This window comes from Microtus ochrogaster, linkage group LG8 (assembly GCF_000317375.1).
Source record: "Microtus ochrogaster isolate Prairie Vole_2 linkage group LG8, MicOch1.0, whole genome shotgun sequence".
Taxonomy (NCBI): domain Eukaryota; kingdom Metazoa; phylum Chordata; class Mammalia; order Rodentia; family Cricetidae; genus Microtus; species Microtus ochrogaster.
Window position 1 is genome coordinate 26,047,801 of NC_022033.1, and position 17,019 is coordinate 26,064,819.

The 17,019-nt window shown below is 51.7% G+C and overlaps 1 protein-coding gene across 3 annotated transcripts in view; it reads right to left on the reverse strand.

The window, feature by feature from the left end:
- Nucleotides 1-3,154: 3,154 nt before the first annotated feature.
- The window catches only part of Nol4l (nucleolar protein 4 like), a 124,804-nt gene continuing 110,939 nt past the window's right edge, over nt 3,155-17,019 (reverse strand). For 2 of the 3 annotated variants that reach the window (XM_005363227.3, XM_005363228.3), the window contains 6 exons: nt 14,945-15,222; nt 12,405-12,590; nt 12,134-12,325; nt 11,821-11,943; nt 11,303-11,504; nt 3,155-7,487 (listed from right to left, as the gene is read on the reverse strand). In XM_005363227.3, the coding sequence (XP_005363284.1) occupies nt 7,270-7,487; nt 11,303-11,504; nt 11,821-11,943; nt 12,134-12,325; nt 12,405-12,590; nt 14,945-15,222 (1,199 nt within the window). In that variant the 3' untranslated portion in view covers nt 3,155-7,269. The remainder of the gene's footprint in view (nt 7,488-11,302; nt 11,505-11,820; nt 11,944-12,133; nt 12,326-12,404; nt 12,591-14,944; nt 15,223-17,019) is intronic. The other variant, XM_026787062.1, reaches the window with a different exon arrangement.

Genomic DNA, 17,019 nt, shown 5'->3' on the forward strand with positions numbered 1-17,019 from the left:
CCTCTTGATGGATCCTTTGCACAATGGATTGGCAGCTCCACTGGTCTTTGATCTCTTGATTTGATGAGCATTTCCACTGGATGTAGTAGAACCAGAAAGCTAATAGAAGTGATGGGAACTTTAAAGGGCTTACTTCCTCCTTCCAGGAACTCATTCAAACCACCTGCCTCAAATGGAGATCTCCATATGGGTTCCCATGATTGGTAACCTCCTGGCAGTGACTTGTCCTGACCTTGTCATAGTGTGAGACGATTCAGGGTCACTGCTGCTTGAGCAGCCTGAAAGATGCTCGGTGCTCCAGGAGTGCCCAAGTGCACGATTTTATGATTGTATTCAAACATAACTAAGCAGAATTGAGGTGATGGAAGTGAACCTAAGCATAATATCTGTGAATGGGAGAGTCATGGGCACTTGAGCACAAGTTTTCTAGCTCCTGTTGAACATTTGTACTGTGTGATGCAAGCCCCTGCTGGTGAAGATTTATTCTCATGCCTCTGCATGCTACCATGTCTAGTCGTCCCTCATGTCTTCAGTTTAGACTCTGCTGGGGACAGATCGTGTCACTTGTATCATATATGAGGCAGAGGATGGGCTGTATCACGTAAAACACTCTGTGGGCTTGGACATAACATAGCACTTTACCTGCCACTGTCTTGCCCAAATGTGGGTGCTAGTTGTATCGACATGGAGTGATTAGCACGCTTGCCACCTGGGAGGTACTTAATGCCAAGCCAGGATTAACAGCTCCACAAACCTGAGAGTTGAAGTAGCTGCTATCACGTTTCACCATCGCCTCAGAGGAGGCTCAGGATCCAGGCCTGTGGGCTGTGCTGAGGTGGCAGTGCCAGGCAGGCTATGAGATGGCACCCAGTGTTCAGCCTCACTCTATAGCTGTCTGGTGCAGCGCTGAGATTGGACAACCAAGCTAAGGAAAGCACAAGGTATACACGATGTCTTTCTGGCCAGCTAACATGCTCTGGATGAACTAGAGCTTCTGCCGTGCAGTGGTGATGCAGGCCTTTGAGTCCCACACTCAGGAGGCAGAAGTAGGCAGGTCTCTGTGTGTTTGAGGCCAGCCTGGTCTACAGAGTTCCAGGACAGCTAAGACTACACAGAGAAACCCTGCCATGAAAAAATAAAGAGAAAATAGAACCTCATTTGAAAGGGGTGAGTTCCCATACTGAATTTCCCTGTTAGGACCTGTAGAGAAGGTGGGGCTTGTAACCTCTCTACAGCTACTTTACACCCCAAAATGGGCAGCACTCACACTTGTCTCCATTTTACATTGATCTGGCCTACTAATGTTGGGGTACTGTCTTGCCTCAGTAGATGGGTGTTTGTTCTGGGCACACTCCTGGGGAGTGCACCTGCTGCACTCTAATAATGCATACAACCTGCCTCTGTGTAATAGCTCCTGGATGGTAAGCCTAATTAGACTGAATTCATAAAAGGGATGGCGGGAGATAGACCTTCGCAAAGACTGAAAGATTTTCTAAGTACTGTGCTCACCCATGTGTTGTTTTTGCTTTTGTTTTATTGTGTTTGAGGGGTGTTTTGGGCTTTTTAAGATAAGGTCTCAAGTAGAGACCTTCTGTATTGCCTGGAATTCACTGTATAGACCAGGATAGCTGTCAGCTAAGAACCCTCTGCCTGCCTCTGCCTCCTGAGTGCTAGGATTAAAGGCATGTACCACCCAGTGGTATTATATTTTTCACAGGATCTATCCCAGGCTTGGTCCTGCCTCTACTTCCCAGGTGCTAGGCATGGACCAGTCACCATGTTATGTGGGTACTGGTGATGAAATCCAGAGCTTTGTGCATGCTAGGCTAGCCCTCTACTGAGGCTTTCCAGGTAATTTAAAAGGACAGCATGTGTGTTTTTCCCGAGTGGATGAAGGGAAGGTTTGCCAGTATTATGTGAACTTGTCATTGCTTAGGATGGCATTTCCCATTTGATGATGTCTTGTGTCAACTGTTGACAGCAGTGAGGTCTGATGTACCACCTAAAGAAGCAAGAAAACGATCCAGTGTTTTCTGTACTCCAGCTGCTTCCCCTGGGATTCCTGTGTTCTGAGGAGGAGCAGCCTCACTGGGGAGGTAAGTGTTTTCTGATGGCTGAGAAGCCACGAGGCCCTGCACGATCTTGTTCTTTAGGTACAGTCAAGGGTCGTGGGGCTTTTGTGGTCCCTTGCTTTGGCAGGATGGAAACTTCCCTTGGCATTACTGAGGATTTGCTGGCTGTTGGCACCCGTATCTGGCAAAGATGAGGTGAGGAGGCACATATTATGCTATGCCATACCTAACCCTATCTGCACAGCTCAGGTATGTAGTCGGTGAGGGTTGCAGACTCCTTACACTCAGCCATTAATGTGAGCATTTGGCTGCTTCACGGAATTTATGTTTTAGTAACTGGTAATGTAGCCAGGTGTGCTGGGCATACCTTTAATCATAGTCCTTGGGTGGCAGAGACAGGCAGATCAGAGATCTGAGTTCCAGGACAGCTAGGGCTATGTAGAGATTCTGTTTGAAAAATCAAAACAAAAGCCTGCTTATATCTGCATATACAGTTTCATAGTAAAAATTTTGCTTTTAACTTTTGCATTCAAAATTTCCTTCAAACTTATGATAGTCAACTTGTTTCTGTAGCGATTCCTAAAAGCTTAACCTAAAAATGACTAATAGGGTGGAAACTATGTAAACAAATACTAGGGAAAGTGGCCTTTGTTTGCTTTCAAGGTAGGAGTAGGGTTTTGCCTAGAATTGGATGTCAAGTTACTGGATGTTGAGGACTAGGAGTTTTCCAGGCTCTTTGGGGGTTGCTATGAACTCAGACTCAGTCAGTTGGCCTGGCACCTGCCTACCAGGAGAGAGCACAGGCCTTGCTGTCACACAGCTGTGTAGCCCTCTAGGGGGAACAAGGTGACTGTGAAACTTGGCTGCATGGCAGGAGACCTGCCACCAGTGCTCGGCACAGTGGAAAAGCACCCTTCCCTCCTTTTCTAACAGGCTCGGTGCCATAATGGAAACCTATTGATGATGTATGTCTGTGAGCCCACTATAGCTAGGAAAAGGTGAACTCTATTGGTAGGGAGATGTCTCCAGACTAGATTCAGAAGGACCAAGAAAGGTTGACAATGTTGCTGGAGGTGGGACACAGGCAAAGCTCAGCTTTGGGTTTGTTGTTCAGTGTTTATTAAGTAGATTCAGTCTGGTATATGATACACAGTTTCAAAAGGAAAAGGGTTCCACATACTTATGACATCAGTGCATTTAGCAGTAATACCATGGAGATAACCGCTCATTAACAGCTCATTGGTCTTCTGGTAAGTGAGGGAAAGAGGGCATCGGCCTGTGCTAGTCATTCCACAAACAAAACAGAATTTAGTAGCCGCATCACGTAGAAAGACACATCCTAAGAATTAAAGTATTAAGCCACATTTACTGGGAACTCTACAGAACACAAACACTTTATAGAGCATTGAGGAGGAGGTCCTCACCTGCTTAGAAGAGCCACATTAAGTTGCATAGGTGCATATCTGTAAAAATATAATTTAGCGGTGAAACCATTGATTAATAAAGTCACCTTTAAAAGTTGGTGCCATCCACTGCTTGCGGTAAGTGCCTTATGCTTACTGTCTGGAGCCCCTGACCCTCCCCAGAGGTGATGGGAACCCTGAAGAAGTGCTTGTACCATCTGCACTGAAAGTCACAGTCTCACCTGATATGGAATTTATGCTCTTCCAACACGCATCTCAGTTATGCCAGCAGATTGATGACTTCTTGTGTTGTCCCTAAATCCTGCCTGGCTTGCTCCCGAAGACCCATGAGTCCTCTTTTCTTCTTCTATTGCCTGCTGCCCAAAGAACTTCCTCCCAGAGCTGGTCAGTGAAGTCCTGCCTTGCTGTCTCCTCTGTGTGCTAGCTCATACCCAGCGGATAGAAGGTGCTATCTTGATTCCTCTCCTAAGTGAACACATGATAGAGGCACAGGGCGTCCACCAGGCAGCGTGTGTTGGCAAGTCTGAGTTCAAGGTGGTGTAGGGTTTTGTTTTTAGGTGGAAACGGGTACAAAGTGAGAGGTTTTGCTTTGTGGCTTTGCTAAGCAGATGAGCTAGTGAGGTGCATCTTCCTCCTCGAGCACGCGTCTTGCAGAACACACAGGGATGGGGCATCTGTACATGTAAACAGTACACTTCCACTGAGTCCAAAATTAGGAGCAAAATACAAAGGTTCACATTGGTCTTAGGTAGATACAGGCAAGAGAGGATTGAGCTGTTGAGCTCAGAAACAACAAAACAAAGTTTCTAAAGCACCACTAAATTATATAAAAATCAGACCACGGACGGATTGAAACTGGTATTCTGATGAAATACTTTACTATCTTGTAAAAAGTTTTACAAAAAATTACAAATTAAAAGTATCAACCCTCTGAGATCAAAGCAGCATTTTGAGAATGAACTGGTAGTTAATCCTATAACCACCTGTGGAGTCATATGTGGCCCTTGAGAATAGGGAAGGACAGATGGGTTCCATCTGTTCCAAGTCCTCTTAAGACCCTCCTCGCCCTGCTTGCCCGCCCCTCCCCAACACCATCCTTGGGAATAAACTGTATTTGTTGAGTGGTGCGAGAAAAGGCCATGTACGCCATCACTGCTCTAGCGGGTCATCCACCACTTCTCTTGACACCTGCAGGATCTGCCCTGCAAGGACTCTGGCACTGGTGTATCCTACACTGCATTTCCACTTTGTGCCCTAAACCTTCCATCAGCCTCAAGTGGCTATAGGGCAGGGCTTTGGGGAGCTCTCCCGGGAAAAGGCAGGCCCAAGTCAAGGGGAAGGCTTGAAGCTGCATCTTTTAAAACAAAAGTAAAACAGAACAAGTCCCCTGACTGAACCAGGTAATAGAATCCTCTGTCCATATTAACTTGCTCCTGATAGGGCTGTCTCTGAGGCTTTCGGGACAGCTTCTCTGGGAGGAAGTCCAGGTCAGCATGACAGCATCCACTGTCCTGCAGTCCCTCTGGAAGCCATCAGCACTGGCACTGGTTCTGCTTCTCTTGAAAACATGTAGAACCTATGCTTATACCATACTCTGGGAGCAGGCTGCTGGTGGCTGCTCCAGACAGTAGCTATGGTGACTGATAAAGACTGCTTGCACTTAGGAAACACCACTTAAGATGTAGATCATGCTCACTCTTACAGATGTGTCCCACGGGGGTGGAGGGAGGAGTCCCTGCCTAGTCTCTTCTCTCGTCTTCCAGAAATGCAAACCATTTGTGTCTAGCTGGGGTACTGCCTCTGGGGGCAGAAACAACACGGTAAGCAATTGATACCAGAAATTCTAGGGCGGCGATTGTCTCTGCCAATTTTTAACATTAATATTTTCACAAATTGCTGGGGTAACATTTTGCAAAAGATCTGATTACTTTGTAGTATTCACACACAAAAATAAATATTTACACAAATTCAAACATCCAGGAGTCTTACTGAGCAGGTGGGGAACCGGGCACATGGTTGGCCAGCTGTGGGGAGGCCCTGGGCACTGGAGCTTGTGCTGTACGAAGGGGGCTCAGGTGTCCTGGCCCAGTCCAGAGGCCTGGTGAGCGGGCACATGAAGGCAGAGGTGGTGTGACTGGGTAGGCATTGGAGGCCATCTAAAAGACCACATTTAACCCCAGGGAGGACATGTGCAGGGTGAAGAGCCCTGCCTGGCAGCCCTGAATCTGCGCTGCGCTGCCTGCCCACCTGTCTGGGAAGGGACACCTGCTCTGGGATCGAAGGTGGCTTTTTGTGGCTGTCCTAGTGTCCACTCAGCCCTAGCTCCCCTGAGGCCTCCTTGCTCTGAGGGAGGAAAGGCAAAAGGGCTTCTGCCAGCTCTGGGCAGGGGCAGGCAGCAGAGTGCTGCTGTCATGGCTACAGAGTGTTGAGGGAGAGGCCCCCTGGCCTGCTGAGGTCTGGGTGAATCCCTGGTTTTAGCAGCACTGGTAGGTATTGCACAGAGCAAGAGGAAGTGCCTATCAGGAAGGAAGGAAACCAGGTCAGCTTTTTCTTGTCCCTTGTCACACTCCAGGGACTTGGGTTTCTTAGAGGACAGGCCTTTCCACAAGAAAGTCTGGTCCTAGGAGAACACAAGTACCCCCCCAAACACACTTGCACCAATTACTCCCTTTACTCCCCTTTACTCCCACCATGAGGTGAGGGTGGAAGCACAGTCCACCCTGGGGCACACAGGTGCCTGACAGAGCTGGCCATGAAGAAGTGGCCCTTCTAGCAGGTTATCTGGGGCTGAGGCCTGTGCTCATCAGACCTGGGTCCTTGACCAGCTCCTGGCACTGCATCCTTCCAAGATCTCTAAGAGCCAGGCAATGGCAAGCTGCTGGTTTGTAGGGCCAAGACTCTCGGTCTGATGCAGATAGATACATTGTGTGGGAGTTGGGGAGACAGCCATTCAGAACACACTTGGAGCACATCCTGGAAAAGCCCACGCTGGAGTGTGAGGTAGAATACAGGTGACCGTGTGACTGGAACTCTGGAGGGTGGGTGGGTGCTTTTGTTTGCAGTGGGTGCGGGTGAGGTCCTCCTGTTTGGCAGTTCCTGGCAGTGTCCCTGTGGCAGCACTGGGATCTGCAACAAGATAGCCTAGTGGAGTGTGGTAGCCTTCCCAAGGGTGTGCTGGGCACTCGAAAGGCGAGCTGGTGCCTAACTCTGCTGGCCTCCAGCCCACGTCAGTGTAGTGATATGGAATGTTAGGTACAGGGATACATCCTTCTGATCAGACAGACACAGACTGGCAATCTGTACAAACACAAAAGAATCCATTTCAGAAAAATAAATTACTAAGGGGAGAGGAAGAAAGGGTCCACGTTTGCTCTTCTCAATAAATATGCAATTCTGCTCACCTAAGACTTCAAAGGTAATAATTGGGATGGGGGTTCTAACATCAGGGTCCATGAAGGTGAATTCTAAGTAGAGCTGCAGCCCCTGTGCCTTGTCAGGGGAGCCCAATCCTTCTAGAGCTGCCCCATTGGCCTCTTTCCAAGCAGGTCAGAGCACCCGTGTGGTGAAATTAAAAAAACAAAAAACAAAAAAAAAGGAAAAGGAAAAAAAAAAGTGTCCTTGTGCCCAAAGTCTCAGATGCTCGGACTGTGGCTAGAAACAGCTCTTTTGGATCCCACCTCTTTCAGAAAATGTACCAACTGGTGAGGCAGGAAGCTGGGTCCAAGCTGGGACAGCCTCCTTCCCTGGTGTCGTGCATTCTGGGGCCAGTGGGGTCAGTTCTGCTGTAAAATGAGGTTTTCCAGTTCATCCGCAGAACGCAGCAGGAAGGCTGCAGACTCTCGGTAGCCGGCAATGAGCTGCCGCACAGCGCTGATCTCTGTGGGGCTGAGCTGAGCCGTGGGCATGGTCCTGCTGGTGCTGTTGCTGGGAGGGGTGGGTGTGGGAGGGGTGGGTGTAGAGGCCCCACCTTTCATGCTGAGGTCTGTGGGCCCTGTTGAGATGCAAAGATGGTTTTAGACTCCATAAATTTTAAAGGAAGTAGAAGTCCCTGCCTGTATCTGGGAAGGGTTCCCTGTGGCTGGGCATAGCATTAGATGGAGACCACCCTGGACTATTTCTCTGACAGCTGCAATCCCAGTATCTAGAACAGGGCTTTTACATGACAAGGATTCTAGGCTGAACCTCACTGGCAACCACATGGCAAATGTGTGGATGGTGGACCTGCCTGAGGGGTGGCATGCATCAGGCTCTGGCATAAGGCACAGCAGGGCTCCAACCTAGTTTCCTGCCTCTACCCATGCCTTTCACTATCTTTTGAGGACTCCCACCAGACACAATCCCAGCTCTGGTCCCCAGAAAAAAAAGAGGCAACCTGGAGACAAAGAAGCACGTATGCCTTTAACTCCTGACTCCTGCTTCTCCCCAGGTAGTGGTCAAGGTTGGAAGCCCCAGGAAGGAACTGTACTATAGGCACTGTGAGAAAGAGCTGTTGGTATGTTTGGGGGACAGCAAGGTGCATGTGCCATTTCTCTAAAAAAAGGACAGTTGAGAGGGGAGGCATGCAACATAGCACGTTACAGTGTGGCCGTGAATAGCCCTCATCACAGCTTGGAGAGGCAGCACCTCTCCCCTTGAGGGTTTGTAGGTGCTTGTGGATGGAGGAGGGGCAAGGTCTGCTGAGCCTCAGCTCCTCTTCCTCTGAGATCTCTGTCCCAAGTGAGGAGGCTGATGCTGCTGGGGCTGAAGAAATAGAAACCATAGGACCCAAAGAGGATTTCTGGAGAAACTGTCTGTTGTCTGCCCTCTACTGGCCAACTGTGGCAGCAAAGGAGCCCAAGCTCTTAAAAGCTGAGTCAAGGGCACCACAAGCCACCTCTTTGCCTCTCCACGGGGTGGGCTGCAGCATTGGAATTCAGTAGGTATGTGCTCAAGTCTTTCTTTGCCCCCTCGCTCCTCCAGACTTTAAATTCCAAAGCAAAGCCAGGAGCCTCTGGGGAACAGGAGGTTACATGGAGCTTGGGAAAGCACAGGCAGAGCCCAGCAGACAGGCTTTTCAGCCTGGGAGAGGACTAGCTGTGGTGCCCACCAGGACAGACTTCTCAGTAGGCGTGGAACTTTTGGGATAGATTCCCAGTAGTCATGGAAGTGTTAGGAGCTTGAGAAGCCTTGTAGATGTTTACCAAGAAGATAAGCAAAGAAGAGAGCTGGAGATGACAGACCATGTGCTTTGACGAGCACTGTCACCCTAGCAGCTCTTCTTTCCTGCCTGTTGCCCTGAGTCCCCTGCCTGCCCTCATCCTTCATCTTGGAGGCTGTCTTACAAGATGCTCCTCTGGGCATCAGCATGTCTCCACTTCCCTGTAGGTTTTGACGGCCAGGCTTGTTCATTGCTGAGTTTACACTGTAGAGATGGACAAAACCTTGTCTTGGAGACGTCTAGATTAGAAGGAACATCTGGCGATAAATTTTGGAAACAACTGTTGCTATAAGGAAGCTGGTGCAGCCCCTCATTAGGAAAAGAAGTTGGCATCTGTGATTTGAACAGTTTGTAAAGTTATTTTTTGCCTCTAACCAGAGAATGTGGATGGTTTGCTAAAAAAATTTCCTTGGGGATGTGGTCATTGGTGAAATAGCTAATCTGGGTTCAATTTCTAGCACTACAAAAATAAATGGCCGAACAGTGGTGGTGCACACCTTTAATCCCAGCACTTGGAAGTGGCAGGCAGATCTCTGAGTTCAAGGCCAACCTGGTCTATAGAGTGAGTCCCAGGACAGCCAGGACTGTTACACAGAGAAACCCTGTCTCAAACAAACAAACAAATAAATAAAAATACAAATGAATAAATAACAATGCTCTTGGAACTGAGAAGGCAGAACAGTTAGGTCTGTTATAATCAAACACAGGAAGAAGGAGAAGGGCTGTGTGTTGTAGAAACAGAACCAATAAGGTGACTAGCTTCCATGTCGGTAGCCTCTGCTAGTTTCTCAACATCCCAAGTGCAGGGCCCAAAGGCTTGATTCCCTCTGGCTGTCTCTGGTCTAGGCAATGTCCAGGGTATCAGAGGCCACCACCTGCCACAGTCAGAGGTAGTCTCAGGCTTCTCCCCCCTCCCCAATTCCCAAATCTCAGCTCATTGTTCATGGCTGCTTAGAGAGCTCTCCCACGTCTCCCCATCCCTGTTTCCTGTAGCCTGTATGATGTGGGACCATCCCTATGCAGGCTCTGGTTACAGCCAGACTCTCGGGTTGCTGGTGGCCCCTATGGGGCTAGTGTGGGCACAAGCTGCCTAGCACCCCAGGCCCGAGGAGCAGGGTCTGATTCTATCAAAGCTCATTCCTACCTCCAAGTGACAACATGAGCAAAGTGGGGAGGATGAGCCATTGGCACAGTTATTGTGGGGTCCAGCCTGCACCAAACAGGACAGAGGAGGGATGGCTCTGTGACACAGCAGCTCCTGCTTGTTTTCCCCAACCACTGGAGCCACCTGTGCTCGCAGGTCAAGGCTGTTCCCGGCAAGGAGGAAAATGGCCAGCATGCTGTTCAGAGATAGGATACCCCTTGATCTCAGTTCTGACGGCTATTGTTGTCTTTCAGGACCCACACCCTCTTGAGAGGCCAGGGAGCCACCACAGCTGCAGTCCCAAGACAGGCCACGCTGCGTGTACCGGGTGAAGACTTAGCATGTACTGCCTGGGCATGACTGGTTACCGGGTCATCCCTACCTCAATCCCCAAGAATTCTAACCTCCCTAATCCTGAAACCCACTTCAGATACCCCAGCAATGGGGCTGGAAGGAGGGTGGCTCTGGGTCAGCCATTCTACCCAGGGTGCACGCCACTCTGGCCTGGCTCTAGGGATTTAGGCCAGACAGCCTCTTATTTTAGGTTAAGATGCATAAGAAGGGATGAGAGGCTAAGCCCAAGCAAGGACCTTCCAGACACCAGCACTTCCTTCCAGTTCTGGAGCACAGTAAGCATGAAGATGTGGAGCAAGGGGGTCTGGGGGGCGGTGGTGGTGGAGATGGCCTGGGCTTTCTCCCACAGCTAGGAACCGGCTACTCAGGGACAGTCCTAGACTGTCCTGAGCTCCCCTGCCAGAAAGTGCCCTTTCTTCTACCTGCCCCCTTCAGTAGCAACATGATGTCTTCCAACTCCCTTCAGTCCTTGGCCCTTGAATAACATTGATGCATACTGCCTCTGCCTCCTGCCCTAGAAACATTCTCATCACTGGGTTACAACAGGACGATGGAGGCCAAGTCTTCTGTGCCTAGGAACTCCCAACCCCAGCAGAGCCCGACTTCCCCTGACCACACTGTGCCTGCTGGCCAAGGGCTGAATGCCTCTTCCGCTCCCATATAAAACAATACCTAATGCTACAGGAGGGTGTAGAAGGTATCTCTGTCTCTGTCTTCCTCCCACTGCCAGGGTAGCACCTGTACCACACACTCCTGGGAAGCACTTGCCGAGCTGCCCAGTTTAGGTATGGAGCAGAGGAACCCAATGTCTAACAATCACCAAGATGACTTAAATGGCGGCTCCGTGCATGGACGGGCTAAGTCTGGGTCAGATCCTGGCTCTGCGACCAACTCACAGGGAGGGGACTTTCAGGGAGTGAACCAGAGATGGGTACTTGCAGTGACTGGCAAAGGCAATGCCATTAGAGATGAGAAGGGAGTCAAGGTTTTCCTGACCTCATCTGACGACTGGCTGCTAACGGGGAATCTGAGCCATCGCCCCTCTCCTCCCAAGGGCTACTGTGCAGACCACGCTAGGCACTATCTGGAGAACAGGCCTGACCCTACTTACCATTACTGTGATTTCCTGTCTGGAGGGAAGCAGAGGGCTGCAGGTTGCTGCTCAAGGACCCATAGCTACGGTAGCTGTAGTTGAGGCCACCATTGACATACACAGGGTCCTGGGAGTAGGCAGAGGCTGGCAGTGAGTAGGTGGAATGGGTGATGGCTGTGGAGTCCCGAGAGTGTTGCTTATCCAAGGCTATGGGTTCGTCCTGCAAAAGAGGGAGGACAGTGCTGGGAACCCAAGGCACAGCAAGCCTAGTCACCGTCCCTGACACGTGGAAGGCAGAGCACAGTCCTGTGGTTCCTGGGACCCAGTGACGTGACTTAAACTAGGGGATGCTGTTGGTTCTCTTTCCTTGGCATCTTACCCCAGGGATCTCGCCTGACTCCATCCTTTCTGCCCCCACAATGCCATCAGCCTAGGACTATGTGACAGCTGCACACCCAACTGCAGGTGAGTGTACAGTGCCCACTGGCCTCTGCCCCCTGGGTGAGACCCCGCAAGCAGCCAGCACGAGCACGTACTTGTGAGGACTGGTAGATCTCCAGGCGCATCCTTTTAGCTGCTTTTCTCGTCTCACTCTCACAGGCAGCTGCTAGGATGTTTTCTGCCATGGCTGAGGTCAGGTGGGGAGGAGTGGGTCTGGTCTGCAGGCAGAAGGGACACAGAGCTGGTGTTTGGGCTGGAACGGCCCTGGTCAGGGTCAGGGTATGGCAAAGCAGGTGTCTGGACCTGTATTCCTCATTTGTGAAATAGGCCTACTGAGAAGTTAGGGTAAAGGGGTCTGGAGAACAATGATGGTGTCACAAGCCAGGGTGGCCTGGAGGAGACGCTCACCATCTCCATGCCATTCTTCTTCATGCGACGACAGGACTTGAGGTATGTGCGAATGCGCTTGCGGGCCCGCTCCTGGAACTCAGGGAACTGCCGGCTGCATGACTCAATGATGGCCTGGATCTTCTCCTTGGGCTGCTTGGAGATGGGCACCATGCGGTCCAGGTTCTCATCCACAAACAGCCGCACAAACATCTAGGGAGACACAGGCCATGGGAGGGGCTGGCCTTGCCTGAGACTCATCCCTGTCTTACCAGCCCTGCCTGGTACTCACATTGAAGGCCTTGAGCCGCTCAGGGTCCATGCCCTCTGAGTCATTCATCTTGTCATTGTCCTCATGGTCATCATGATCATCATCGTCATCATCTGCTGTGGGGGCCCGGCCCACTGTTAGGTCCTCAGGACAGCCACTGACCTCAGTCTTGATGGAATCATAGCTCCCAGAGCTGTAGGGGGGAGACTGAAACAGGGCAAGAGACAGGGAAAAATCAGAAAGCTGCCTACTTGACCTCTCATGGTAAGCTTAGGGGACCAGGCTGGTGAGCTCATCCAGCTGCCACAGGAGTCTTAGATGCAAGCTCCTCAGTAAGTTAACCCTGCCTCCCACTATGAACCAAGAGGACCAGCTCTGCCTGCAGTGTCCCTGGGCTACTGCCAGGAGGCCTGGCTGCAACAGCACATAAGGGCCTTGCCTCTTGGAAGCCATGGGTAAAGTGTGGTGGCAGTGTCCACATCGGGACCTGCCATGTTGAGGGAAGGAGACAAGAAGCCAGCCTCTTCTGTGTGCCAGGCTCTGTTGGGGCTTCCAGGGCTCCTCCTGGATCCCCAAGGGACTGCAGCCTTGAGTTGACAAGGGAGCTGCCATCAGAGCAGCGAGTGTGCTGTCTATCGGGAGGAACAGATGGGCTGGGAAAAGGGGGGGGGGGCATGAAGCAGGGCGCAGTCCCCAGCTCGAAGGCTGGGCTGTTTTTGCCTATCTCCCAAGAGATTACTCTAAGTCCTGGGAAAGCAGGTATTCAAGAAGAGCGGGAAGGGCCTGCCTCGTACTGCCTCACCTTGAATGGGTTCAGTCAGAGGATAGGGAAAGGTGGTCACACCCGGGAAGGGCACAAAGGATTCCCTTCTGTGTACTAGGACCTATTTGGGCTTCTGGGTTGAAGCCTGCACTGACTGCCTGTTCCTCCTCAGACTATGGCTTCCGCTTTCTCCTGCTTCCCAGCTTTAGCTTGCCCCTTGTGCCCCAGCTCTACAATACTCCACAGAGCCCTGGCTCAAGGCTGCTGTCGTTTGCACCTGTGGCATGTCCTGACCGGCACTAGTGTGGTGGGTAAGTTGGGCTCAGAAGGACACACAGTCGTAGTCAGGCACTGTGATGGTGGCCACAGCCTGGCCTACAAGGACCTGTTGCTCAACTCTGGTCCTCAGGCCCTTCTCGCTATGACATACAAAGCCTTACAGAGGCAGAACTCCAGCCGTCCAGAACAGAAGTGTGGAGTCAAAACACATGCAGGGCACAGGGCTGCATTCTGGTGCCATGGACATGTCAGATCGGCAAGTGATTCTTTAGCTGAACCTCTGCCAGGGCCAGAGCAAATAAGAAAACTGTAGGAGCCCTTAGTGACACCCTTGTGCCATATGGCCCTGGGAGCAGTGGCTAGCAGAGGGCTCTGCCAAGCAAACCTTGCTTCCACCCTGAAACAGCTGCTCTCTCTGGTCCCTGGACCTACTTCTCCCTTGATCCCCATGGCTGTGCTACACATGTGGTATAAAACTCTATTCTGTCGCTTTAGATCATGTCTTGGGGCTTGTGTCCCACCCCTCTGCAAGAGACAGGCAAGGACAGAAGAGTTTGTTGGGAGTAGGCAGGTGTTCAGGGAGGCAGATTTGAAGAGGTGCTCCAGGAAAGCTGGCACCTGCTGTCAGGAAACCTTAATGACACACAACAATGTGTGGAATTACGGGCCATGGTTGGGGACCCATTCTGCCCACCTCCATACCCACATCAGCCTGGTCAAGGGAGGAGTGCCACAGCCCTCATTCTGACAGCTTGCCCCTTTTCTGCATCATCTGAAAAGTAGGGACAGCAGACTGAAGATCCAGGAATGGGGTCTGTGTTGCCTTTTCAAAAGGTGTGGGTGCGGGTGCGTGTATGTGTGAGTGTGTGTCTGTATGTGAGTGCACACGCGCAGCGGGGAGGAAATCACAACCACGATGCGTGTGCAAGTCAAAGGACAACTGGAGAGGGGTTCTCTCCCCCATCTTTATGCAGACTCAGAGGATCAAACTCGGGTCACCTTAACAACTGAACCTTTTCTAAGTGGTTTTTTTTTTCCTCCCTTGGAGGTGTCACTGTGTAGCTCAGACTGTCCTGGAAGTCACTATGTAGAGCCTAGGTTTGCTTTAGACTGCAGCCCCCCCCCCACTTTAAGCAATTCCGAGTACTAGCATTACAGGCATGACTACTATGCTCAGCAATGTCTTGTACTTCTGTGCCACATGTACCACTTGCTGCTATTCTTTACAGCAGACTGTCCCAGAAAGGAAGTAAGCCTCTGGGACAACAGGGACAAACATCACCTGCCATCTCTCCACCAAGGCAAGAGCCATCACTTCTCAGAGAAGTGAAACCTATATGGGACACATCTGCCATTTTAGTGTGTCTCGAGGAAACCATGGCAAAATGGCCACAGCTACTACCCTGCGTTGATGTCACACATGGGCTGGCTCAGTTCCCACTGCCCTACAGTATGTATGATGTATGACCTCACTCCAGCCTCCCAACAACCCAGAGGCACAGTCTGCAGCCCCACCCACCTCAGGAGTGCTCTTTACCCCATACTTGACACGGCTCCGCAGCCCGTCAGTGCCACAGCCATCTGAGGGGTAGGACGGTGTGCCCAGCGCTGTGCCTGGTGGGAGCTTATCACACAAGTTGATCGGCTGATCCTCAGCAGTGGCAGTGAAGTCCATGGGGGCTGCAGTACCGTTGCCATTCATCTCAGGGAAGGCAGGATCACCCTGTGTGCTGCTCGAAGTGGATGGGTTCAGGGTAGAAGAGCCATTGCCGCTGCCGCTCTCAGAGGAGGAGTCGTCTGGAATGAGAGCCCTGGCCATGAGGCCCTGTCCCTGCATCCACCGTCTCCAGAGGCCCCGCTGGGTGTGCTGGCCTCAGAGTGCCTGTGCTGTTAGCCAGAACCTCCGTCATCTGCACTGAGCCTCAGGCTTCCCACCTGAGCTGAGGCGAGGTCAGGAAGTGGGACCACTAGGAGCTAAGTGGCCATGACCAGCATATGCAGAGCACAGAGGTTTCTCTTCACCTCCAAACCTACAGATGCCAGAGACAAGCTCAAGGGAGGCTCCACTTCAAGCAGCTCACCACAGGTCCTTAGACACTTCCAGGGTTGCAGGACTGGCTTCTCTGGCTGCTCAGAACTGCCTCCTCTCCCACCTCATGTCCCTCTACACAGAGGCCCTTGAATTTCTCCTTCCTCTACCCAGGGAAGGAGACGGCTCTAATGCCCAGCTCCGCATTTACGGGTGCCTTTCTGTACAGTCTAGCCAGACTTGCAGCCTATGCACAGAACACCACCCTGCCTCTACCCTCTGTGCCTGGCCAAGTGTCCTCAGACAGCACAATGCCAACTGGCAAGTCTGGGGGGCTGCACCTCCTGTTTCCAGGGGGTCTTCCTGCTTTCCTGAGGTGGGAGCCCCTGCTGTGGAGAGTGCAGCATTGCAGGACCCGAGGATGCTCCAAGGACATAGCCATTTTTAGATAAATTCCAGGGGTCTCTTCCCACAGGCCCCAACTTCCTGCTGCATTAGTTGGGACCACAGCAGCTACTCTAGACCTCCTGGGGTCACTGTCAGCTGAGCACTCATGTGGATGCCAATGGTGCTTAGGTACCCTGGAGACTGCAGCTAAACCCAGCAAGGGGATGGGTGGAGTGGCGAAGGGAGCCCTGATCATATCCCGGGACCCTTTTCCCTAGGCAGGGTCGCACTGAACCCCACCCCCACTGCTAGCAGATTATGAAGATTTAGTCCCTAGTGTTGAGCTCTGGGCATGAGTGCCGCCTGAGCGTCCCCATGGTGACTGAGAGGCTCTAGTGCAGCAGCCAATCACTAGCCTCTCAGCTGCCTGAGGGCGGGGCCGGTCTGCCCATCAAGCAGTCAGGGCCCTGAGTAGAGGGGGATGGGGAAAGTGTGGTGCAGTGGCACCCCCTCAGCTGCTGCAGGTCATCTGGGCCAGGCTACACTGCTGCATCCTCCCTTTATCCTGTGAGCTTGATCCCAAGCCCCTGAACCTATCTCTGAGACCTCACTGCCTAAGTCCTCTCCCTTCGTAAATGGGCTGGGTTTTTCTCTGACAGCATCTCTAGCAACTAGTCTAGAAGGATGCACTGAAAAACAGATTACCTGAGAACCTACTGTGGGCCGGCCCCACCCCAAATGAGTGATGACCACTGCCTGGTGCTGGCATGCCAGCTACATCTTAAGGAAGTTTACTGGTAACTGGTGGGTGTCACCTACTCAGCAACTGTCAAGCCCCACCTCTGCACCGCTGTCTGCTGTCCTCAGTGCCCTTTCAGAGCTCAGGCCTTCCCTTTGTCACTGCCCAGGCTCCAACCTTGTGACCTTGCAGACTGCCCTGCCAGCCCCCACCCTAACTCCTGGGTCTCCAGGCCTGGGTTAGGGCTTTGTGTGTCCTGGTCCGTTCAGCTGCGCCCTTTTCAGTGGGCTTTCATGGCCTGACTCTGCTCTCCTGTCTCAGGGTACCTGGGAAGGAGATACTCACCAGTCCTAGGTGCCACCCATACAACCATGGTAGAACCTGGCACCAGAGAGGCTCAAGTAGCTGAGATCTGGGGAACAAAGCTGAATATCTCCCT